This window comes from Oncorhynchus kisutch, linkage group LG29 (assembly GCF_002021735.2).
Source record: "Oncorhynchus kisutch isolate 150728-3 linkage group LG29, Okis_V2, whole genome shotgun sequence".
Taxonomy (NCBI): domain Eukaryota; kingdom Metazoa; phylum Chordata; class Actinopteri; order Salmoniformes; family Salmonidae; genus Oncorhynchus; species Oncorhynchus kisutch.
In genome coordinates this window covers 30,918,645-30,944,725 of record NC_034202.2, presented here as the reverse complement: position 1 = coordinate 30,944,725, position 26,081 = coordinate 30,918,645, and the positions used below count along the sequence as shown (strand labels likewise).

At 44.5% G+C, this 26,081-nt stretch overlaps 1 protein-coding gene across 1 annotated transcript in view; it reads left to right on the top strand.

Moving 5' to 3' along the window:
- LOC109873878 (ryanodine receptor 1-like) overlaps positions 1–26,081 on the top strand; it is an 84,279-nt gene that overhangs the window by 4,897 nt on the left and 53,301 nt on the right. The window contains exons 8-39 of the mRNA XM_031809071.1: positions 60–134; positions 234–390; positions 566–730; positions 915–1,036; positions 1,235–1,418; positions 2,771–2,906; positions 3,064–3,159; positions 3,259–3,377; positions 3,501–3,634; positions 3,732–3,973; positions 4,060–4,252; positions 4,360–4,576; positions 4,651–4,755; positions 4,877–4,980; positions 5,057–5,140; positions 5,455–5,614; positions 6,522–6,669; positions 9,829–10,034; positions 10,117–10,291; positions 10,467–10,675; positions 10,833–11,185; positions 17,005–17,131; positions 17,291–17,451; positions 17,550–17,712; positions 18,299–18,385; positions 21,344–21,570; positions 21,761–22,205; positions 22,473–23,006; positions 23,118–23,318; positions 23,429–23,540; positions 23,671–23,811; positions 24,023–24,296. Coding sequence (XP_031664931.1) covers positions 60–134; positions 234–390; positions 566–730; positions 915–1,036; positions 1,235–1,418; positions 2,771–2,906; positions 3,064–3,159; positions 3,259–3,377; positions 3,501–3,634; positions 3,732–3,973; positions 4,060–4,252; positions 4,360–4,576; positions 4,651–4,755; positions 4,877–4,980; positions 5,057–5,140; positions 5,455–5,614; positions 6,522–6,669; positions 9,829–10,034; positions 10,117–10,291; positions 10,467–10,675; positions 10,833–11,185; positions 17,005–17,131; positions 17,291–17,451; positions 17,550–17,712; positions 18,299–18,385; positions 21,344–21,570; positions 21,761–22,205; positions 22,473–23,006; positions 23,118–23,318; positions 23,429–23,540; positions 23,671–23,811; positions 24,023–24,296 — 5,856 coding nt within the window. The remainder of the gene's footprint in view (positions 1–59; positions 135–233; positions 391–565; positions 731–914; positions 1,037–1,234; positions 1,419–2,770; positions 2,907–3,063; positions 3,160–3,258; positions 3,378–3,500; positions 3,635–3,731; positions 3,974–4,059; positions 4,253–4,359; positions 4,577–4,650; positions 4,756–4,876; positions 4,981–5,056; positions 5,141–5,454; positions 5,615–6,521; positions 6,670–9,828; positions 10,035–10,116; positions 10,292–10,466; positions 10,676–10,832; positions 11,186–17,004; positions 17,132–17,290; positions 17,452–17,549; positions 17,713–18,298; positions 18,386–21,343; positions 21,571–21,760; positions 22,206–22,472; positions 23,007–23,117; positions 23,319–23,428; positions 23,541–23,670; positions 23,812–24,022; positions 24,297–26,081) is intronic.

Sequence of the window (26,081 nt, the reverse complement as noted above, 5' to 3'; positions counted from 1 at the left end):
TTCCACATTTAATCAGATACCTTATCATCTGTCACTAACAGCCCATCTCTGTTTTTCAGAATTGCTCACTATGAAGGGGGTGCTGTCTGTAGCCATGCCCGGTCACTATGGAGACTAGAACCCCTACGGATTGGGTGAGCGAATGCCCTTGTGTCCATCAGCTTTAAGTAATATAAACCATTCACATTTCTTACAGGTTCTCTCCTTGGGGTTATAATTATGGCTCTGTGTAGATGGAGTGGAGGTCACATGAAATGGGGCCAGTCGTTCCGAGTGCGTCATATAACCACAGGTCGCTACCTCTGCTTGGATGAAGAGAAAGGACTGATGGTGGTGGACCCTGAAAAAGCCAACGCCAAGATGTCAGCCTTCTGCTTCAGAATCTCCAAGGTCAGGGTCATCACAAACGGCAGTGTGAAAATAAAAAGAGCAATGGACCACATGCATTTTCCGCATGTAGTCCATTTCATAGAAGGTAACAACATGTCCATCATCCCTCCATACCCAGCACTGTTGATGTTGTGTTGAATTCCTTCTCCTTGTTGTTTCACGGTCCACCCCGCAGGACAAGGTGGAGGTGGTTAAGAAGCGAGATGTGGAGGGCATGGGCATGCCAGAGATCAAGTATGGGGAGTCCATGTGTTTTGTACAGCACGTCTCCACTGGCCTCTGGCTTACATACGCCTCTGTCGATGCCAAGTCCGCTCGCCTGGGACCTCTTAAGAGGAAGGTATGGAGGACTCATGTGGCAACTTGCCCTGAACACCTAAAGGACAGGAAGAACAACGTCAAACTACATGCTAAGACAAAATAAAGACATTTTAGTGCCTTTTAAAGTACTCTGTAGTCAGCTTCTACCTTGAATTAACCCAGTTTTTTATCCATGTTGTTAATGCACCTCTTGTATCTGTCAGGCCATCCTTCATAAGGAGGGTCACATGGACGATGCCCTGACCGTGGCCCGCTCCCAGACAGAGGAGTTCCAGGCTGCTCGTATGATCTACAACACAGCAGGCCTCTTCACCCAGTTCATCAAGTATGGCCCCTCTCCACTCCCACTGCGCTTGCTGTCTGAGCACATACCTAGGAATCGGTGAACATGTTCATGCTTGTGCACATTATGGTGTTATGTATAGACCCCCTTTGACTTACTGCTATCCTTCAGGAGGGCCAGATGGCCCTGCTTTAATGTTTGGTCAGTGCAGTGACGTTGTGGCTTGTTCTGTGTCTCCAGAGCGCTGGACTCTCTGAGTGGGAAGAAGTCATCTTCAGGCTCCCCGTCTCTGCCCATGGACTCTGTGGTCCTCTCCCTGCAGGACCTCATCTTCTACTTCCAGCCCCCAGAGGAGCTGGAGCACGAGGAGAAACAGACCAGACTACGCTCCCTTAAGAACAGACAGAACCTCTTCCAAGAGGAGGTCAGTGCTCACAGACAGCAGCTCCAGAGGATATACTGTACAGTATTCAGCATTCAGACACTTTCACTTTTTCCACATTTTGTTACGTTACAGGCTTATTCTAAAATGGATTCAATTGTTTCCCCCCCTCAATCTACACACAATAATCCATAATGACAAGGCAACTTTTACAAATGTATTTAAAAAAACAGAAATATCACAATATCACAGTATTCAGACCCTTTACTCAGTACCTTGTTGAAGCACCTTTGGCAGCGATTACAGGCTCCAGTCTACTTGGGTAGGACGCTACAAGCTTGGCACACCTGTATTTGGGGAGTTTCTCCCATTCTTTTCTGTAGATCCTCTCAAGCTCTGTCAGGTTGGATGGGCAGTGTCGCTGCACAGCTATATTCAGGTCTCTCCAGAGATGCTCGGTCGGTTCGCCTGGGCTCTGGCTGGGTCATTCAAGGACATTCAGAGACTTGTCCCAAAGCCAATCCTGAGTTGTCTTGGCTGTGTGCTTAGGGTTGTTGTTGTCCTGTTGGAAGGTGAATCTTCACCCCGGTCAGGGGTCCTGAGCGCTCTGGAGCAGGTTTTCTTCAAGTATCTCTCTGTACTTTGCTCCGTTCATCTTTCCCTCGATCCTCACTAGTCTCCGAGTCCCTGCCGCTGAAAAACATCCCCACATCATGATGCTGCCACCATCATGCTTCACCATAGCTATGGTGCCTGGTTCTTGGTGGTTCCAACCTTCTTCCATTTAAGAATGATGGCCACTGTGTTCTTGGGGACTTTCAATGCTGCTGACATTTTTTGGTACCCTTCGCCAGATCTGTGCCTCGACAGAATCCTGTCTTGAAGCTCTACGGACAATTCCTTCGACCTCATGGCGTGTTTTTTGCTCTGACATGCACTGTTAACTGTGGGACCTTATATAGACAGATGTGTGTCTTTCCAAATCAAGTTGTAGAAACATCTCAAGGATGACCAATGGAAACAGGATGCAGTTCAATTTCGAGTCTCATAACAAAGGGTCTGAATACTTACTGTATGTAAATCATGTAAAATCTGTTTTTGATTTGTCATTATGGGGTATTGTGTGTAGATTGATGAGGAAAAATAATGATTTAATTAATTTTAGAATAAGACTGTAGCGTAACAAAATGTGGAAAAAGTCCAGGTGTCTGAATACTACCGAATGTGCTTTATATTTATTCTGTTGGGGAAGAACTGCAAGTAAGCATTTCACTGTATCATTACACCCGCTCTATTCTGTGCTGTGACAAATAAACTTTGATTTACTTTCTAACTATTTTCCCTGAACTGCTCCTGCCTTTGGTATTCCCATGCTTTTTGTGCCATTCCAACAGGGCATGATCACCCTGGTGCTGGACTGTATCGACCGACTCAATGTCTACAACACAGCGGCCCACTTCTCCGAGTTTGCAGGGGAGGAGGCTGCCGAGTCTTGGAAGGAGATAGTTAATCTCCTCTACGAGCTGCTGGGTATGTGACCCGCTATTGATCCTTTCACTTCGTGTTCCAAGGTACATCACCTTCTCTGCATTGCTGTAGTTTTTGTGCCAGCATGCCCGTCATCCTGAACACGACCTAGCTCTGATCGGGTATTGTCTGTTCTCTCTGTCATTGTCTTCATATGAAGCCTCACTGATCAGGGGGAACCGGGCGAACTGTGCACTGTTCTGTGATAATCTGGACTGGCTGGTCAGCAAACTGGACCGTCTGGAGGCCTCCTCAGGTAAATCCCCTTTCAGAACCTTTAGCACCCCTTTCAGATTGACTTTAATGTGTTTTGGGTGAATCGTCAGTGTTTCATTGTGTATTATGTTCACCGCAGGCATCCTGGAGGTGCTATACTGTGTTCTGATTGAGAGTCCAGAGGTTTTGAACATTATCCAGGAGAACCACATTAAATCTATCATTTCTCTACTGGATAAGCATGGACGCAATCACAAGGTCAGTGAATATTATTTAAGCCTGTATTTATCCAGAGAAGTGTTCCAAGGTAATCTGGTTGGCAGTCCAGTGATTTGGGAATCCCTAGCCCTTTGACCTTGCTCTCTCCCTGTGTTTTCTTAGGTGTTGGATGTGCTCTGTTCTTTGTGTGTGTGTAATGGGGTGGCTGTAAGGTCCAATCAGAATCTCATCACAGAGAATCTGCTTCCGGGTCGCGATCTCCTCCTGCAGTCCAACATCATCAATTATGTCACCAGGTGTGACATCTGGTCATTCTAAATACATTTAGTTGAATATCCAATTTGTTTTTTCCTTCAAACCGTTAAAGTTGTGGTTATTTTCCTCCCCCCTCAGTGTGAGGCCCAACATCTTCCTAGGAACGTGTGGAGGATCAACTCAGTATAAGAAGTGGTATTTTGAGGTGATGGTGGACCATGTAGAGCCCTTCTTGACCGCCCAGGCCTTCCACCTGCGTGTGGGCTGGGCTCTGACTGATGGCTACAGCCCCTACCCTGGAGGTGGTGAGGGCTGGGGTGGTAACGGGGTGGGGGACGACCTCTACTCATACGCCTTTGATGGACTCCACCTGTGGTCAGGTACAGTCAGCAGGGCTTATCTGTAGAATGTAGTTCTCTTTGACAAGGTTGAGGTGATGCTGACCTCTGTCTGTCTGCCTCCCCAGGACGAGTCCCACGTCATGTCGCCACCCCCAACATGCACATCCTAGCCGCAGACGATGTGGTCAGCTGCTGCCTTGATCTGAGTGTGCCCAGTATTTCGTTCCGTATCAACGGGCACCCGGTGCAGGGCATGTTTGAGAACTTCAACCTGGATGGCTTATTCTTCCCTGTCGTCAGCTTCTCTGCAGGCGTCAAGTGAGAACCTCTGATGGGGCTAACAGGGCTGTTGTTATTTCGAATCTGTCAGAGAGGATGTAGAATGAGTCATCACTGTTAATGTTGTTCTTCTTTAAAATGTCCAGGGTTCGTTTTCTCCTGGGAGGGCGTCATGGAGACTTTAAATTCCTCCCACCCCCAGGCTATGCTCCGTGCTATGAGGCTGTGCTACCCAAGGATCGACTGCATATTGAGCCCATCAAGGAGTATAAGCATGATGTCAATGGTGTCCGCAATCTATTGGGGCCTACACAGTCCCTCTCGCACACAGCCTTCACCCCCTTCCCTGTGGACACAGCACAGGTAAAAGTCTTGACTTATCAATGCATTTCTCTGTCTCCTTTCTCTTGCTTCCATTCACCATGTTGTCCTTTCAGATTGTGCTTCCGCCTCACTTGGAGCGCATTCGGGAGAAGCTGGCAGAAAACAGCCATGAGCTATGGGCTGTCACTCGCATTGAACAAGGATGGACCTATGGGTCGGTGAGTGCTTCCCATACTGCCCTATTCAGCTCACACTGCTTTACATGACTGGCTGATATCTATTTACTTCAATCTGGCAAACAAATTGTTTCTGTCCTCTGCTTGCATTCCTCTACTCCAGTTCCGAGATGACAACCAGAAACTGCACCCCTGCCTGGTAGATTTCCAGAGCCTGCCAGAGCCAGAGAGGAATTACAACCTTGCCATGTCAGTAGAAACACTCAAGTGAGTCAAGGTCTTGTACACGCCCTCTCCGCCTAGTGTGTGTGTGCTCAGTATTCACTACCTCTGTTTCTCAAAGGACTCTACTGGCGCTGGGCTGCCATGTGGGCATGGGAGATGAGAAAGCAGAGGAGAACCTGAAGAACATCAAGATGCCCAAGACGTGAGTCAGACCTCAAAACAGGATCTCAGACTATTTTAGATGTTGACTCAATTATTCTCGGATATTAACTAACATGGTTGACAGTATTGTTTTCTGACAAAGGCCGTGAGGCCGATACGTAAGCTTATTAAAGATCAGTAATACTATCAAGAGCAGTGTGCGGTTTCCTTTTTCATTCACATTATCAGAGATAAACGTTTTGAAATGTCGGATTGTCTTTTAAGTAGAGGCCTGTTCACTTAGTGAGTGTAATAGAAGAGTCCTAATGACATCTCCCTTACTAGTCTAATCATAACCGCATGTTTGGTCCACAGGTATATGATGAGTAGTGGATATAAGCCTGCCCCTCTGGACCTCAACCATGTCAAGCTGACACCCAACCAGACCAACTTAGTGGAGAGACTGGCAGAGAATGGGCACAACGTGTGGGCTCGTGACAGGGTTCACCAGGGGTGGACTTACAGCATTGTACAGGTATCTTTCATCTCTCTCTGATCCCGCGGGAAAGATAACCTGTGATCATAGCTTAAGTCATTTTAGACAATGTGTTTCTGTCAGGTGGCTTTTAACGCACACGAAGGCTTACAGGTGGGCACACAACAAGCTCACCCAAAGTTATGCAGAAGTCTGGGTGAAGTATGAGTCCTACTGACTCATGAGTTGTCGTAGTTATGATGTTTTCAGAGCCAACATTTATGTAACTGTTGTGGAAATTCTTCCACAGGGACACTCAAAGTCAATCTTAAATGAATCATTGTTTATTGTCAATGCGCTGGAGAGGTTCCAACCAACTCAATGCACCATAGTACACATGTCTGTCAGAAAAACTCTGGCGAGGCAGTCCCAACAGTTGTCTTATACACGGCTACACACAGACATGTTATATTTCCATGATTTAGCATAATTAATTCATCATTACTGTTTTGTTTCATCCATGTGATTGACCAATACTGTTTCATAACATGTGACAGAGCAACACCTCACAAGGCTTCTCTTCTCTAAGCTGAGACCTTGAAACTGAGATATCTTTAGTTTGTTCTCAAAACACGGTCGTTCGTTCTCAAAACACGGTCTGGGCGTACTGCCAAATCACAGCTACTGATAGGTGTGATTTGTGCAGTCAGCCACTTGCATCAACACAGAAATTGGTTTATAGAACAGCACATGAATAGAACACAGAAATGAGTTATAAGAATAGCACCAACATTAAAATTTCCCTTACATAACTACTCAAGATGTTTAGAAAAACAAACAATATTGTTCTTGGAGCTTTCTTTATACAGTATCAATCTTTCCAGGAGATTAAAGTCCGTAACTTGCACAATCATTCTATGACTCACACAATTGTTTGTTGATTTGAACTGTTTATTTCCATGTTCAGGACATAATGAACAAGCGCAACCCGCGCCTGGTGCCATACAACCTGCTGGATGAAAAGACCAAGAAGACCAACAGAGACACTGTCTGTGCAGCTGTCCGCACTCTCATCGGCTACGGTTACAACATTGAGCCACCTGACCAGGAGAGCAGTGAGTCTGTCCGTCTGTCTGCCAAGATATAAACTGATCTAGTACCGGGTCGGACCCCCCTTAGCTTCCAGAACAGTCTGAATTCTTCAGGGCATGGAAACGTTGGTCACTTGGTATCACGGGACCTAATGTGTGCCAGGAAAACTTTCCCCCACACCTGACTGGATGTTTTTTTTTTTTTGCACCATTCTCAGTAAAACCTAGACACTGTTGTGCATGAAAAGCTATTTCTGAGAAACTGAAACTGGCGCACCTGGCCCTGAAGATCATACCACGCTCAAAGTCACTTAGGTCATTTGTTTTGCACATTCTCACATTCAATTGAACAGTAACTGAATGCCTCGATGCCTGTCTGACTGTTTTATATAGCTAGACATGTGACCATTTTTGTCAACAGGGTTGTGTACCTAATAAACTGTCCAATGAGTATGCGTGTGTGTGTATATACACACACATAAATACACATACATACATACATACATACATACATACAGTATGTATTTGATACACTGCCGATTTTGCAGGTTTTCCTACTTATAAAGCATGTAGAGGTCTGTAATTTCTATCATAGGTACACTTCAACTGTGAGAGACGGAATCTAAAAAAAAAATCCAGAAAATCACATTGAATGATTTTTAAGTAATTCATTTGCATTTTATTGCATGATATAAGTATTTGATACATCAGAAAAGCAGAATTTAATATTTGGTACAGAAATCTTTGCAATTACAGAGATCATACATTTCCTGTAGTTCTTGACCAGGTTTGCACACACTGCAGCAGGGATTTTGGCCCACTCCTCCATACAGACCTTCAGGTTTCGGGGCTGTCGCTGGACAATACGGACTTTCAGCTCCCTCCAAAGATTTTCTAATGGGTTCAGGTCTGGAGACTGGCTAGGTCACTCCAGGACCTTGAGATGCTTCTTACGGAGCCACTCCTTAGTTGCCCTGGCTGTGTGTTTTGGGTCATTGTCATGCTGGAAGACCCAGCCACGACCCATCTTCAATGCTCTTACTGAGGGAAGGAGGTTGTTGGCCAAGATCTCACGATACATGGCCCCATCCATCCTCCCCTCAACACGGTGCAGTCATCCTGTCCCCTTTGCAGAAAAGCATCCCCAAAGAATGATGTTTCCACCTCCATGCTTCACGGTTGGGGTTGTACTCATCTTTCTTTTGTACTCATCTTTCTTTTTTTCTTTTTACTCCAAACACGGCGAGTGGAGTTTAGACCAAAAAGCTCTATTTTTGTCTCATCAGACCACATGACCTTCTCCCATTCCTCCTCTGGATCATCCAGATGGTCATTGGCAAACTTCAGACGGGCCTGGACATGCGCTGGCTTGAGCAGAGGGACCTTGCATGCGCTGCAGGAGTTTAATCCATGACAGCATAGTGTGTTACTAATGGTTTTCTTTGGGACTGTGGTCCCAGCTCTCTTCAGGTCATTGACCAGGTCCTGCCGTGTAGTTCTGGGCTGATCCCTCACCTTCCTCATGATTTTCATCATAGGTACACTTCAACTATGACTGACAAAATTAGAAAAAAAATCCAGAAAATCACATAGTAGGATTTTTTATGAATTTATTTGCAAATTATGGTGGAAAATAAGTATTTGGTCACCTACAAACAAGCAAGATTTCTGGCTCTCACAGACCTGTAACTTCTTCTTTAAGAGGCTCCTCTGTCCTCCACTCATTACCTGTATTAATGGCACCTGTTTGAACTTGTTATCAGTATAAAAGACACCTGTCCACAACCTCAAACAGTCACACTCCAAACTCCACTATGGCCAAGACCAAAGAGCTGTCAAAGGACACCAGAAACAAAATTGTAGACCTGCACCAGGCTGGGAAGACTGAATCTGCAATAGGTAAGCAGCTTGGTTTGAAGAAATCAACTGTGGGAGCAATTATTAGGAAATGGAAGACATACAAGACCACTGATAATCTCCCTCGATTTGGGACTCCACGCAAGATCTCACCCCATGGGGTCAAAATGATCACAAGAACGGTGAGCAAAAATCCCAGAACCACACGGGGGGACCTAGTGAATGACCTGAAGAGAGCTGGGACCAAAGTAACAAAGCCTACCATCAGTAACACACTACACCGCCAGGGACTCAAATCCTGCAGTGACAGACGTGTCCCCCTGCTTCAGCCAGTACATGTCCAGGCCCATCTGAAGTTTGCTAGAGAGCATTTGGATGATGCAGAAGAAGATTGGGAGAATGTCTTATGGTCAGATGAAACCAAAATATAACTTTTTGGTAAAAACTCAACTCGTCGTGTTTGGAGGACAAAGAATGCTGAGATGCATCCAAAGAACACCATACCTACTGTGAAGCACGGGGGTGGAAACATGCTTTGGGGCTGTTTTTCTACAAAGGGACCAGGACGACTGATCCGTGTAAAGGAAAGAATGAATGGGGCCATGTATCGTGAGATTTTGAGTGAAAACCTCATTCCATCAGCAAGGGCATTGAAGATGAAACGTGGCTGGGTCTTTCAGCATGACAATGATCCCAAACACACCGCCCAGGCAACGAAGGAGTGGCTTCGGAAGAAGCATTTCAAGGTCCTGGAGTGGCCTAGCCAGTCTCCAGATCTCAACCCCATAGAAAATCTTTGGAGGGAGTTGAAAGTCCGTGTTGCCCAGCAACAGCCCCAAAACATCACTGCTCTAGAGGAGATCTGCATGGAGGAAAGGGCCAAAATACCAGCAACAGTGTGTGAAAACCTTGTGAAGACTTACAGAAAACATTTGACCTCTGTCATTGCAAACAAAGGGTATATAACAAAGTATTGAGATACACTTTTGTTATTGACCAAATACTTATTTTCCACCATAATTTGCAAATAAATTCATAAAAAATCCTGCAATGTGATTTTCTGGATTTTTTCCCCTAATTTTGTCTGTCATATTTGAAGTGTACCTATGATGAAAATTACAGGCGTCTCTCATCTTTTTAAGTGGGAGAACTTGCACAATTGGTGGCTGACTAAATACTTTTTTGCCCCACTGTACATACATACATACATATATATATATATATATATATATATATATAATCTCATACATATACATATATATATGAACTTTGTATATAATGAATATATAACCTGTTAATAATGTCACCTGAATCTGTTTGTGCTAGGTGGTCATGGGGAAGGTCATTCTCGTGGAGATAAGATCCGGGTGTTCCGGGCTGAGAGGTCATACGCGGTGACCCAGGGGAAGTGGTACTTTGAGTTTGAGGCTGTGACTGTGGGGGAGATGAGAGTGGGTTGGGCCAGACCCAGTGTCCGCGCTGACACAGAGTTGGGAGCAGATGAGCTCGCCTATGTCTTCAATGGTTTCAAGGTTGGTGATAAATGTTCTGTGTCTGTTTTAGGGAAAACATTCACTAACATGTCGTATTTGAACTTTGACCGTTCTTTTTTAGGCTCAGCGTTGGCATGTGGGCAATGAGCCGTTTGGTCGTATCTGGTTGCCAGGTGACGTGGTGGGCTGTATGATTGATCTGGTAGAGCAGAACATCTTCTTCACCCTGAACGGAAAGATGCTGATCAGTGACTCTGGATCTGAGATGGCCTTCAAGGACATTGACATAGGAGATGGTGAGTGACGGATGGGGAGGCTGCTGGGTGCTTGGAGGTGACGGATGGGGAGGCTGCTAGGGCTTGGAGGTGACGGATGGGGAGGCTGCTAGGGCTTGGGAGGTAAAACCTTGTAGGATGGATCTACTGATTTTAGATTAGTGTTATTCATTAAACTGCATCTGCTGGTCTCCAGGTTTTATCCCTGTGTGTAGTCTGGGCCTGTCTCAGGTTGGCCGGCTCAACCTGGGCCAGAATGTCAGCAGCCTGCGCTACTTCACCATCTGTGGCCTTCAGGAGGGCTTTGAACCCTTCGCCATCAACATGAAGAGAGACATCACCATGTGGTTCAGCAAGAGCCTGCCCCAATTCATCCCTATTCCTACAGAACACCCTCATGTTGATGTACAGTACAGCATATGTTGTTCAACAACAGTGTCTTGGAATGGCTTCCCTTCCTATATTTTATAATTCCATTTAAAACACGTTAACATTCAAATGTTTTCTTCTGTGGGTTTTCAATATGTGATTTTCTGCCCTTTCTCCCACATCCCCTGTGTAGGTCTCCCGTGTGGATGGGACGGTGGACAATGCTCCCTGTCTGAAACTGACCCACAAGACCTTCGGCTCTCAGAATGCCAACACCGATCTGTTGTTCCTGAGGCTCAGTATGCCCGTGGAGTTCCACGAGACCTTTAAAATCATGGCCGGGACCACCCCCCTGACACGAACCATGACCATCCCCGAGGACCAGGTCCTGGAGGTGGACCCCGACTCTGACTTTGAGGTGCTGAAGAAGTCTGCCAGCCGCACAGAGAAGGAGGAGGAGAAGGAGCCCTCTGCGCCTAAGGAGATCTCCGTCAACGGAGGAGAGAATGTGAAAGATGCCTCTACAGAGAAGAGCAAGAAGAAGGGGTCAGTACTGAGTAGGGTTCAGATTAGTGAAGAGACAGACGATGGGCTTGAGACAGGTCACAACTCTCTGTTGGAGAAGAGACAGGTCACAACTCTCTGTTGGAGAAGAGACAGGTCACAACTCTCTGTTGGAGAAGAGACAGGTCACAACTCTCTGTTGGAGAAGAAAGTGAATGCTGAAAACGGCACTTTTAACTGTAATCGTCGTCATGTTTTCTCAGTCCTGTTGAAAAGGAGGCCCAATGTTAGAGGAATTAAATTCCTATATGTTTATTACCCAATTCAATTAATACACTCAGCCCATTTCTAAGGATTTGTAAGAAACTTATTTGAATAAAATGGGCGGAGACCAGTCTCAAAATCAAGCACAGCGTTTATTCTCGAGAGCACTGAACATGATACAATTTACAACAGGTTATAAACTGAAAAGGACGTCATTAGGTTTCAAACTGTCCCGTCCCTCCTCCACTCCGGTACAATGGCAGTATAGTTCTCAAGCCTTCCTACATCGACCCCCACCAGTATAGATCATTTATGACCAGGCCAAAGCCTCCCTGTGTAGATGAGCATTCTAGCCAGTCTGACGACACTTTAATACATGTCATGATTTGATTTGATTTTGTTCCTTCAAGGCTTTGGTTAATACTCTTTATATATCTTGAACCTGAATTATTCGTAGTGGTCCTTTACCCTGGATTATTACACTAGGAATGTCCGTTGCGTTAGGGAGATTGATTGAACTCCGGCTGACCATATTCTCCTTACCAACTCTAACCTTTGCCACCTGGAACCATAGTATCAGTTGAAAACTGGTCAAAGCCAACATACCATAACCCGAGATCCTGGGTCTTTATCGTTTTAATGTTAGTTCGTACCTTTATACCATACTTCCTCTGCTCGGGAACACAGTCAGAAACTCCAACCCTTACTATACTTCATCTGGTCCCAAATTGGGTGTATGGGTTTACATAGCCATCCCTTTCAGTGTGAGCTATGGCCTGACTCCATGAATTACACGGTGATTTACACAAATACCTTCCATAGAGACCCATGGTTCTAGACTGCCCATAGTGAATGACCCCAGTTGGTCTACATGAAACTCCACTGAGACATCCTTCCCAATCTCACTCTCCCTTCCTTACTATTCAGTTCCAGTGACCTGCTAAGATGCTATGGTAATATCACATTCTCCTCGTCTAGCACGAGTCAACTTACCCTCTTTGGGGTTCATGGTGCATCAGGAATATGGCTGCCACGATCAGACAGCTCACGACGAATCAGTACACCTGTAAAACCCCACCCTTTCCCAGAAAACACATCAGCAGCCAGAGGCAAGAAACACCTCCACTTTTATGAACAAACACAGGGATAGAATGACAGGAAAGGAAGTCTTCGTTCGAGAGATGGCCCCCGGAATTCTGTTAATTCCAGTTCTCCTCTCGAACACTATGATTGTTCGACAGTGTCAGTGTGTCTTATCCTCCCGCAGTGTGTGATATGAATTCAGGTAGTTATTTTAGCTATTCTCAGGGTGAAGGCTGTCACCAGGAGTCCTTGGTATGGCCCCTTCCACACAGGGCTGCTTCCCGTCTATTCTGCTCAGGGACTGGATTGAGTGAATCACCTTATCCTGTAGTTCACCTGTAATGCATAAATCTTGGACATACAGGTTTGGTTAACAAACAGTTTCTCATATGTTCTATCTGATTATATCTTTAACTTCTATATCTACTTGTTAGCTATTTTATTTATTTATTATTAGTTTATTATCCAATAGGCCACTAAGTGTCCTATCCTAGACCACAACTTACCCATCCCCCCTTTGATACCTGGGCTATGCCCAGGTAACAACCTTGCCTACCCTAAACAATGACTTAGGTAAGATTAGTCAATTATCCTTATGTTCTGACATTATCATGTAGGAACGCCCCTTTCATTCTCCACTTGTCCAATTATCCCTTGGGCATCCATTTATATCTATCCTGTACCAATTCTCTTTTCATTCTCCACTTGTCCAATTATCCCTTGGGCATCCATTTATATCTATCCTGTACCAATTCTCTGTCAAGTGTCTTATCTACTTTAAGAGGTATCTGTGTTTTCCTCTCTGCTCTCAACCCTTCAAGGTCTCAGCAGTGCGGGGAGGACTCCTCTGTCTGCCCTTTCACCTATCTGTCTGTAACAACTTTGTGTTGCTTCCAAATTTTAACTAAATGTCTCACTGATTGGCTTTATCTAAACTCATGGACTTTTTTTTTGAAAAACATGTCTATGGTGTCAATTTCTAAAGTCCTTATATTGGGTAATTAAGCTTCTCGATTCTATCCCTAATCCTGAATCACCACAGTTGTCATATATCCCTGTCAAACTTTAATACTATTTAAATAAAAATATTCTAATGGTTAATTAAAGCCAAAACGAATGCTAACCATATCATATCTCTTTCCTGTGTTAAAAAATAACATGGGTTAAACTTCAAAATCAGTCACATCAATAATTTAATATATGTTGCATAGTTTGAGATACCTTATCTACCGTAATTTACCATCCCTAAGAACTGCAACTTATTTCTATTCAGAAATAATTTGAATGCTTATAAAATCACCTTTTCTATCATATATTTTCTTGCCCTATTGACTTAAATTGTGTCCTGCCCAAACCTCAAAAGACCATCCTCCCCCATTTATTATCGATGATTAATATAATTTCTGCTCCTGTTGTAGTACTAAATCAATAGTAGCCAATTTGAACCCTTCACAACCAATGTTTAAAACAGAACCCTGAACCTGGCCTTCTTCCTCACTAGAGTTTGCTCCTCCGCTCCCCATAATTTGTCCTGTCTCAATTCCTATATTCACCTATTCTTACCTCCCTATTTTATAGCCAAATATAGCCCAATGAAACACCTAGCAATTCTGTTGCTAGCTGTAGCATCTTTTCAGACTATCCTGACGAAATGCAGCTACTTTTAAAAAATATATTTGGAACTTTTAGCCACTTTTGAAAAGTGACTCAAAGCTATAATGCTTGCATTTTCCCTCTAAATGACACAACCCATTTTCTCTGTCATAATTTGAGGAACGTTATTGTGTATTCAACGTAATGACGCAGCAAGTCAGCCTGCCTCTTGTCAAATATATATCCCCTATTCATATTGAGTTCTGCTTTAAATTCTATCGAAAAAGTAAAACCAACCGAACTTCCCAACTTTCTATACCCCAAAATTTAAACGTACCATGTTCTTTGCTAAATTTATATCGTATGTCAGTCGATTCATAAAAATATAACATCCTGATGGCACAAAACTTTATCGTATCTCTCCGTTATTACTTAGAATTCATCAGGTTTAGGTAACTTTCTCTTCTATGATACATTTATTTAAATACGACTCCCGTCTCAATATATTATTCCAGCAGATCATTTTGGGCAACACAATGTATTACATCGAAATTGCCTCGCCATTATTTTGAATGAATTATTCTCTCAATTCAACCTAAACAACCTATTAAAAACGTTCAGTTCATATCTTATACAAACACTAGCAACCGTATTTTCCCAGGCAAAACATAAAAATAGCTGAATTACAATCTAAAATACATTTTTGTCTATCGGTTTCAAAGCTAAGATACGAGCCTCAGTCTCCCGTGTTGTAGGCAACAACTTTACCGCTGAACCACCAACACTATTGAAATGATTGAGTTTCCCCGCCAATAACTATATTATTATAATTGTCTGTCGTCGCAAACTCCGGGAACTGAGAATTCCCAGAAAATAGTCCTAATTTAAACCATTCCTGACTATTTTTGCAGTATCAGTTTCTATTCAGGGTTCTTCATCGTCTTTGTCTGAGTCAGACTTTGGGCGCCTCTCTTCATTTCCCTTTGTTCTCAGCTCTCTTCCTCGCCTCGGCTAACCATATCCTAGCTGTATTTAGCCCCTCTGCCCGTTGTTTATCTGTCTTGTCTCCACTAACCCTATTTATTTGTTTAATCATTGATTCCAGTTTTTATTTATTTAAACGTTCATGAAATTTGTACTTACTCCTCCATGTCTGGCTAAAATAGCTGTTCCTCTTATCTTCTTCCTGCATATATTTCTCATCTCCCGTTCATTTCGGGACCTCCTCTGAGGATTTACTACTCATGTTTAATAAATCCTTGCCGCTCCTAGTAGCTATGGTATTTATCACTATCGATGTGTATATATTTCTATGATCTATGTATGTGCTGTTTACCATTACCTAGTAACTATGGTTGTTCTACTGCCTGACTATGTGTGTGTCTCTTTAATGATTACAATCTATGTGTATGGATTTCTATTTGTGTTTTCTCCTTTTTGGAAACCTTACCAATAGCTTTGACTGTCGATCAGATATTAGGTCTTACCTATACAACTATAAGCCCAGGGGTCATACATCCCTAGTTAACATCTTATTTCAGGTTGTGTCGGAGGGCTTTTAAAGTACACTAATATCTCGTATCTCACGCCACTATTTTAGGTTTCCCTCTCTCCTGGAACCTCTTGTCTATAGATTTGGCTTTTATCCCATTCCTCTAGATTTTGGCTTCCCTCTCCTCTTTATTTGGACTTTATTTCAGTACTGTTTGTTGAATCGGAACCATGGTCAATTCTCCCAGAGTTTAATTGACCATTCAAGTTATCTTGTATGCATAGAATTCCCTTCCTGTCTCCCCAAGTCTAGTTAATATCCCCTCTTAATCCTATGGGTTATCCTATTTGCACAAGATCACTGTCCTATCTCCCAGCACCTATTTAAATATCCCCTCTTAATCTCGGGCGGATATGCCTCTCATGATTAAGTTTAGTTTATTTATGGTAGTGCACTTTACCTGAGGTCATTTCAGACCTGCCAGTGTATATTTGTCATACAAAACCCAGTGTATATTGATCATACAAAACCCTGTGGATCTGTTTGGAATAGTAAAGCTCCTATTAATGATAAATTCTAAACATTTTAGAATATCTAATCAAAGATAACTTAAATCATTCCCCCCAGAATCGAGAATATAGGCTACTGACCTTGTCGCCGACTGGGAAAAGCAATGTTCGTTGGATCTAGTCACCGTCCCTGTCAGTCTGGTGTGTGTACCGGCCTGTTCTTTAACCTCAATTCAGAGGCCAGGTCTTAAAATAACGGGACTAGACCCGCCCGTGCACGATGTTCGGCGTACGACCTTCAGATGGCAGAGACAGTTATTTAGACCCGGTGTTCGAATGACCAATTGTTAGAGGAATTCAATTCCTATATGTTTATTACCCAATTCAATTAATACACTCAGCCCATTTCTAAGGATTTGTAAGAAACTTATTTGCATAAAATGGGCGGAGACCAGTCTCAAAATCAAGCACTAGCGTTTATTCTCGAGAGCACTGAACATGATACAATTTACAACAGGTTATAAACTGAAAATGACGTCATTAGGTTTCAAACTGTCCCGTCCCTCCTCCACTCTGGTACAATGGCAGTATAGTTCTCAAGCCTTCCTACATAGACCCCCCACCTGTATAGATAATTTATGACCAGGCCAAAGCCTCCCTGTGTAGATAAGCATTCTTGCCAGTCTGACGATAAGTTCATTCGTTTCTACCAAGGAACAGACAGTCATTGTTCTAATTCTTGATTATAATTACACACATTATATTCAGTACTAGGATTAAAATAAAATGTATACATCTATACAGTAACATAATAGTATTCTGATTAGTCAGTCCTGATTGAAATGTATACATAATTAGTCATTATTGATTTTAAAAATCCCTTAACACCCAACTACGCTGACATTGTGTGTTGCCCTCAGGTTCCTGTTCAAGGCCAAGAAGGCAGCTTTAGCTCCGCCCCCTGTTGTTCCCACCATGCCCCGTCTGACGGAGGAAGTGGTCCCAGACGACAGAGATGACGATGACATCATCCTCAACACCACCACAGTATGACCTTTAACATCTCTTCAGATCCTCGTGTTTGAACCTTACTTCTCTTCACTGGGACATTTTTGTCTGGAAATGTTTTTTTTTAAATTCATTTTTAGTTTTAGGTAGTTCAACTCCTTGTTAATCATGTTTTCTGCTCACATTCTCTGTGTTCAGTACTATTATTCAGTGCGAGTGATTGCGGGACAAGAGCCCAGCGGGGTGTGGGTAGGCTGGATCACCCCTGACTACCACCAATATGACCTGCACTTTGACCTCAGCAAAGTAAGAAATGTCACAGTCACCGTGGGAGATGACAAAGGCAACATACATGACAGGTGAGTAACGTGTCCCTGTGCACACACACATATGCACAGTATTCACAAAGACATAATACCTTAATATCTTCCGATGTTGTCTCTCCTGCCTCCCTCAGTATGAAGCGCAGTAACTGCTACATGGTGTGGGGAGGGGAGTTCAGCAGCTCCCAGCAGACCCGTGTCAGTCAGGAGGACTTTGTGATTGGCTGCCTTATTGACCTTGACACAGGACTCATGACTTTCACAGCCAATGGGAAAGAGATCAACACCTTCTACCAGGTGAGATGCAGTGTTCAGTGTAAACATGTATTCTGCATTGTGTCCCACCACCCGCCAACCCCTCTTTTACGCTACTGTTACTCTCTGTTTATCATGTATGCATAGTCACTTTAACCATATCTACATGTACATACTACGTCAATCAGCCTGACTAACCGGTGTCTGTATATACCCTCACTACTTTTATAGCCTCGCTGTTATTTTTCACTGTCTTTTTACTGTTGTTTTTATTTCTTTACTTACCTATTGTTCACCTAACACCTTTTTTGGACTGTTGGTTAGAGCCTGTAAGTAAGCATTTCACTCTAAGGTCTACAACTGTTGTATTCGGGCGCACGTGACAAATACACTTCGATTTGATTTGTATTTCATTACTCATGTCAAGGGTTACTGGCTTAATAATAAGCAAAGTACAAACTGCTCTGGGCTTGACTGCTTGATTGATTGAATTTATTAGACAATTTTAAGAACATAGATAAGAGACACCTCCACATACAATTAAAAAATCATCAAGGATAACACATTAAAGCTCGAAATCTCATTTCCATTGTGGCTTCCTGTGTAACACTGTGGTTGTTTGTTCTAGGTGGAGCCCAACACTAAATTGTTCCCAGCTGTCTTTGTCCTGCCCTCCAGTCAGAACATGCTGCAATTGGACCTGGGGAAGCTCAAGGTCAGACTCAGCGAGAATCACCCCTCCACTGTCTGAATTTTACAGTGTTACCCCTCCACTGTCTGCGTTTTACAGTGTTACCCCTCCACTGTCTGCATTTTACAGTGTTACCCCTCCACTGTCTGCGTTTTACAGTGTTACCCCTCCACTGTCTGCGTTTTACAGTGTTACCCCTCCACTGTCTGCGTTTTACAGTGTTACCCCTCCACTGTCTGTATTTTACAGTGTTACCCCTCCACTGTCTGCATTTTACAGTGTTATGTCTGCATTTTACAGTGTTACCCCTCCACTGTCTGCATTTTACAGTGTTACCCCTCCACTGTCTGCATTTTACAGTGTTACCCCTCCACTGTCTGTATTTTACAGTGTTACCCCTTTACTGTCTGCGTTTTACAGTGTTACCCCTCCACTGACTGCATTTTACAGTGTTTCCTTCCACTGTCTGCGTTTTACAGTGTTACCCCTCCACTGTCTGCATTTTACAGTGTTACCCCTTCACTGTCTGCATTTTACAGTGTTACCCCTCCACTGTCTGCATTTTACAGTGCTACCCCTCCACTGTCTGCAATTGACAGTGTTACCCCTCCACTGTCTGCATTTGACAGTGTTACCCCTCCACTGTCTGCATTTTACAGTGTTACCCCTCCACTGTCTGTATTTTACAGTGTTACCCCTCCACTGTCTGTATTTTACAGTGTTACCCCTTTACTGTCTGCGTTTTACAGTGTTACCCCTCCACTGTCTGCATTTTACAGTGTTTCCTTCCACTGTCTACATTTTACAGTGTTACCCCTCCACTGTCTACATTTTACAGTGTTACCCCTCCACCGTCTGCATTTTACAGTGTTACCCCTCCACTGTCTGCGTTTTACAGCATTACCCTGCCACTGTCTGCGTTTTACAGTGTTACCCCTCCACTGTCTGTGTTTTACAGTGTTACCCCTCCACTGTCTGCATTTTACAGTGTTACCCCTCCACTGTCTGCGTTTTACAGTGTTACCCCTCCACTGTCTGCATTTTACAGTGTTACCCCTCCACTGTCTGCGTTTTACAGTGTTACCCCTCCACTGTCTGCATTTTACAGTGTTACCCCTCCACTGTCTGCATTTTACAGTGTTACCCCTCCACTGTCTGCGTTTTACAGTGTTACCCCTCCACTGTCTGTATTTTACAGTGTTACCCCTCCACTGTCTGTATTTTACAGTGTTACCCCTTTACTGTCTGCGTTTTACAGTGTTACCCCTCCACTGTCTGCATTTTACAGTGTTTCCTTCCACTGTCTACATTTTACAGTGTTACCCCTCCACTGTCTACATTTTACAGTGTTACCCCTCCACTGTCTGCGTTTTACAGTGTTACCCCTCCACTGTCTGTATTTTACAGTGTTACCCCTCCACTGTCTGCATTTTACAGTGTTATGTCTGCATTTTACAGTGTTACCCCTCCACTGTCTGCATTTTACAGTGTTACCCCTCCACTGTCTGCATTTTACAGTGTTACCCCTCCACTGTCTGTATTTTACAGTGTTACCCCTTTACTGTCTGCGTTTTACAGTGTTACCCCTCCACTGACTGCATTTTACAGTGTTTCCTTCCACTGTCTGCGTTTTACAGTGTTACCCCTCCACTGTCTGCATTTTACAGTGTTACCCCTTCACTGTCTGCATTTTACAGTGTTTCCCCTCCACTGTCTGCATTTTACAGTGCTACCCCTCCACTGTCTGCAATTGACAGTGTTACCCCTCCACTGTCTGCATTTGACAGTGTTACCCCTCCACTGTCTGCATTTTACAGTGTTACCCCTCCACTGTCTGTATTTTACAGTGTTACCCCTCCACTGTCTGTATTTTACAGTGTTACCCCTTTACTGTCTGCGTTTTACAGTGTTACCCCTCCACTGTCTGCATTTTACAGTGTTTCCTTCCACTGTCTACATTTTACAGTGTTACCCCTCCACTGTCTACATTTTACAGTGTTACCCCTCCACCGTCTGCATTTTACAGTGTTACCCCTCCACTGTCTGCGTTTTACAGCATTACCCTGCCACTGTCTGCGTTTTACAGTGTTACCCCTCCACTGTCTGTGTTTTACAGTGTTACCCCTCCACTGTCTGCATTTTACAGTGTTACCCCTCCACTGTCTGCGTTTTACAGTGTTACCCCTCCACTGTCTGCATTTTACAGTGTTACCCCTCCACTGTCTGCGTTTTACAGTGTTACCCCTCCACTGTCTGCATTTTACAGTGTTACCCCTCCACTGTCTGCATTTTACAGTGTTACCCCTCCACTGTCTGCGTTTTACAGTGTTACCCCTCCACTGTCTGTATTTTACAGTGTTACCCCTCCACTGTCTGTATTTTACAGTGTTACCCCTTTACTGTCTGCGTTTTACAGTGTTACCCCTCCACTGTCTGCATTTTACAGTGTTTCCTTCCACTGTCTACATTTTACAGTGTTACCCCTCCACTGTCTACATTTTACAGTGTTACCCCTCCACCGTCTGCATTTTACAGTGTTACCCCTCCACTGTCTGCGTTTTACAGCATTACCCTGCCACTGTCTGCGTTTTACAGTGTTACCCCTCCACTGTCTGCGTTTTACAGTGTTACCCCTCCACTGTCTGCGTTTTACAGTGTTACCCCTCCACTGTCTGCGTTTTACAGTGTTACCCCTCCACTGTCTGCATTTTACAGTGTTACCCCTCCACTGTCTGCGTTTTACAGTGTTACCCCTCAACTGTCTGCGTTTTACAGTGTTACCCCTCTACTGTCTGCGTTTTACAGTGTTACCCCTCCACTGTCTGCATTTTACAGTGTTACCCCTCCACTGTCCGCGTTTTACAGTGTTATGGATGTTTTCTATTTCATTCTGTATTTTTACCCTCAAGGATACTCAAGCTATTATTTCACTTCAACGACGACCCTTCTACTCTGCAATGTATGTGTTTGTTCTCTCCTCAGAACATCATGCCTATTTCAGCAGCCATGTTCCGCAGTGAGCGTAAGAACCCGGTCCCTCAGTGTCCTCCCAGGCTGGATGTCCAGATGCTGACCCCAGTCATTTGGAGCCGCATGCCAAACCACTTCCTGTCCCCAGAGATGGGCCGTGTGAACGACAGGCACGGCTGGATGGTGGAGTGCAGAGAGCCTATCACAATGATGGCCCTGCACATCCCTGAGGAGAACAGGTCAGAACACTGCCACCATTGCTGACATCTAAGCAGAAGATTATTGTATTTGATTGTGAAATGGATTTCAGTCTTAGCTATAGTATTGGGAAAGACATATAAACAGGAGCCATTTTGGCTCTGATGCAATAGATTTGTCCAAATCTGTACAGCCTTGGGCCATACTGTCCTCTGCCTCTGTCCCGTCCAGATGTATTGACATCCTGGAGTTGTCGGAGCATATGGACCTGCTGAAGTTCCACTACCACACTCTGAAACTGTACGGCTCAGTCTGTGCTCTGGGGAACAACCGCGTGGCTCACGCCCTGTGCAGCCATGTTGACGAATCACAGCTATTCTACGCCATAGAGAACACCTACCTGCCTGGACCAATGAGGAGTGGCTACTACGATCTGCTCATCAGCATTCACCTGGAGTCGGCCAAGCGGAACCGCCTCATGACCAATAAGGAGTTCATTGTGCCCATGACTGAAGAGACTCTCAGCATCAACCTCAACTCAGACACTGACAAATCCCATGCTTTACCAGGGGTGGGCCTCACTACCTGTCTGCGCCCCAAACTCCACTTCTCCCCCACTGGGTTTGTAGGGACAGACCTGGATATCTACACCCTCAGCCCCTTCATCCCCCTACATGTAAGGAGCCTCATAGGTTTGCAATCTTTTCAACTTTCAATAAATTCCCTGGTTTTCCAGAAATCCTGGTTGGAGGATTCCAGATTTCCTCCTTATTCCCTCCTGAATCTGGGAATCTTCCAACCGTTATTTTTTGGGGGAAAAACAGGGAATTATTGAAAGTTCCCAGTGTTTTGCAACACTGGGCCAGGCTGATGGAGGGAGAGGGGAAAGATATTCTGTTCGAACTGACTGATGGTCATGAAAGTGTGTCTCTCTCTCCTGTAGGTGCTGAAGGCGAAGGCCCTGACCATGCTGACAGAAGCTGTCCAGGATGGTGGTCAAGCCATGCGGGATCCTGTAGGAGGCAGTGTTGAGTTCCACTTTGTCCCCATCCTCAAGCTCATCAGCACCCTGCTCATCATGGGTGTGTTTGATAATGAAGATGTCAAGCACATCCTGAAGATGATAGAGCCCACAGTGTTCAGTGGAGAGGCAGAGGCTGCTGCCCAGGGAGAGGGGGACCAAACACTGGCCCTCAAAGAACGGGGGTTGGAGGTGAAGGAAGAAGAGGAGGGAGCAGTAGAGAGCGGACATGAAACAGAAATGGAGGATGAGGGGATGGATGAGGAAGATGAGGAAATGGAGGCAGAGCTGGAGGAGATGGAGCCTATAGAAAAAGAGGAAGACAAGGGTGAGGATGACGGAGAGAAAGGTGCTGAGGAGACTGAGAAGGAGGTGAAGCATGGAGAGGCAGAAGAACAAGTAGGTCTGGAAGAGGGATTACTGCACATGAAGCTTCCAGAGTCTGTCAAACTACAGGTTGGTGTGTGTGTTTTTCAGTTCGCTGTAACTTTCACTATCCTCCTTAGTTTGATGAATTACCCTAATCTATGTGGCTAAGTCTCAGGTCATTCTCTCTCTGTCGGTCAGATGTGCACTCTGCTGCAGTATTTCTGTGACTGTGAGTTGCGCCACAGGGTGGAGGCCATCATAGCCTTCTCAGACCAGTTTGTGAGCCAGGTGCAGGCCAACCAGAGAGCCCGCTACAACGAGCTCATGCTGGCGTATACCATGAGCGCTGCTGAGACCGCTCGCAAGACCCGCGAGTTCCGCTCCCCACCACAGGAGCAGGTACCCTCCGCCTCAGCCACTGTCTACCGGAGGATAAAGTACACTGTCACACTTGTAACAGTACATGAAAGGTAACAACATCTTACTGTTTGTCTCTTTTTGATATGCAGGTCAACATGCTGATGAACTTGAAGAACATTGCAGAGGATGAGGATTGTCCTGTGCCTGACGAGGTCCGCGATGCCCTGCAGGCTTTTCACAAGAACCTGCTGTTTCACTGCAGTCAGTCAAGCTCTTACTTTGCTCTCCACGTGTAACTTAGAATTTCACTTGTATATCAAAGAGGGCCAATAGTTGAGATGAAAAGTTTTCAGCTAATGTCAATGATTTATCACCCCTGATGTCATGTCAGGTGTACATATCGAAGAGGAAGAGGTAGAGGAGGAGTTGGATATGTCTCTCAAAGGGCGACTCCTCCGAATGCTGGACAAGTTGAGGCACCTCCGTAAGAAGAAGGTAGAGGAGGAGAAACCTGAGGAGGAGAACAAACCCAGTGAGTCTCACTCTCTATCAGCTGTCCCAGTGAAAAACGGTCAAATCAAGCCAAAAATGTACCATCAATCTCAGTCTAGTCGCTATGGGATAGTTTTATTCGGTTTCAGCAATCAATTATTTTCAGGTTAAAATGGTTTTATCACTAACACAACAAAAAACAGACAATCGATCAATTAACTGATGTCCCTCCTCTATAACCACCCCACCAGGCACCCTCCAGGAGCTGATCACCCACACCATGGTCCACTGGGCCCAGGAGTCATTCATCCAGAACCCTGAGCTGGTGCGTCTGATGTTCAGCCTGCTGCACCGTCAGTATGACGGGCTGGGGGAGCTGATCCGGGCCCTGCCCAAGGCCTACACCATCAACGCCATCTCCATAAAGGATACCATGGACCTGCTGGAGTGCCTGGGACAGATCCGCTCGCTGCTCATCGTCCAGATGGGCCCCGAGGAGGAGAGGCTCATGATCCAGAGCATTGGGTCAGTACAGAGAAGACATTATAAACTGGGTGGTTCAATCTCTGAATGTTTTTTTACTGTTCTAATTACGTTGGTAACCAGTTTATAATAGCAATAAGGCACCTTTGGGGTATGTGGTGTATGGCCATATACCACGGCTAAGGGCTGTATCTTAATTTTACTGATTGAACCTTTATTTAACTAGGCAAGTCAGTTAAGAACAAATTGTTATTTACAATGATGGCCTACCAAAAGGCAAAAGTTTTCCTTGGAGGGGGCTGGGATTAAAAATTAAAAATACAAATATAGGACAAAACACACATCACGACAAGAGAGACACCACAACACTACATAAAGAGAGACCTAAGACAACAACATAGCATGGCAGAAACACATGACAACAACAGCATGGTAGCAACACAACATGGTAGCAACACAACATGGCAGCAGCACAACATGGTAGCAGCACAAAACAGGGTACAAACGTTATTGGGCACAGACAACAGCACAAAGGGCAAGAAGGTAGAGACAACAATACATCACGCAAGCAGCCACAACTGTCAGTAAGAGTGTCCATGATTAAGTTTTTGAATGAAGAGATTGAGATAAAACTGTCCAGTTTGAGTGTTTGTTGCAGCTTGTTCCAGTCTCTAACTGCAGCGAACTGAAATGACGAGTGACCCAGGGATGTGTGTGCTTTGGGGACCTATTAACAGAATGTGACTGGCAGAACGGGTGTTGTATGTGGAGGATGAGGGCTGCAGTAAATGTTTCAGATAGTGGGGAGTGAGGCCTAAGAGAGGTTATAAATAAGCATCAACCAGTGGTTCTTGTGACAGGTATACAGAGATGACCAGTTTATAGAGGAGTATATAGAGTGCAGTGATGTGTCCTATAAGGAGCATTGGAGCATTTACCATCTGACGGCCGAATGGTAAAGAACATCTCGCTCAAGAGCACCCTTACCTGCCAATCTATACATTACGTCTCCGTAATCTAGCATGGGTAGGATGGTCATCTGAATCAGAGTTAGTTTGGCAGCTGGGGTGAAAGAGGAGAAATTACGATAGAGGAAACAAAGTCTAAATTTAGACTGCAGCTTTGATATGTGCTGAGATAAGGACAGTGTACCATCTAGCCATACTCCCAAGTACTTGTATGAGGTGACTACCTCAAGCTCTAAACCCTCAGAGGTAGTAATCACACCTGTGGGGAGAGGGGCATTCTTCTTACCAAACCACATGATCTTTGTTTTGGAGGTTTTCAGAACAAGGTTAAGGGCAGAGAAAGATTGTTGGACACTAAGACAGCTTTGTTGTAGAGAGTTTAACACAAAATTTGGGGAGAGGCCAGCTGAGACTGTATCATCTGCATATAAGAGGACGAGAGAGCTTCCTACTGCCTGAGCGATGTTGTTAATGTATTTCGGAAGAGGTTGGGGCCTAGGATCGAGCCTTGGGGTACACCCTTGGTGACAGGCAGTGCCTGAGACAGCGAATGTTCTGACTTTATACACTGCACTCTTTAAGAGAGGTAGCCAGGCCAAAGACCCCTCAGAGACACTAATACTCCTTAGCCGGCCCACAAGAATGGAACGGTCTACCGTATCAAAAGCTTTGGCCAAGTCAATAAAAATAGCAGCACAACATTGCTTAGAATCAAGGGCAATAGTGACATCATTTAGTACCTTTAAGGTTGCAGTGACACACCCATATTCTGAGCGGAAACCAGATTGCATACCAGAGAGAATACTATAGACATCAAGAAAGCCAGTCAGTTGATTATTGAAAAACAGGGCAAAATAGA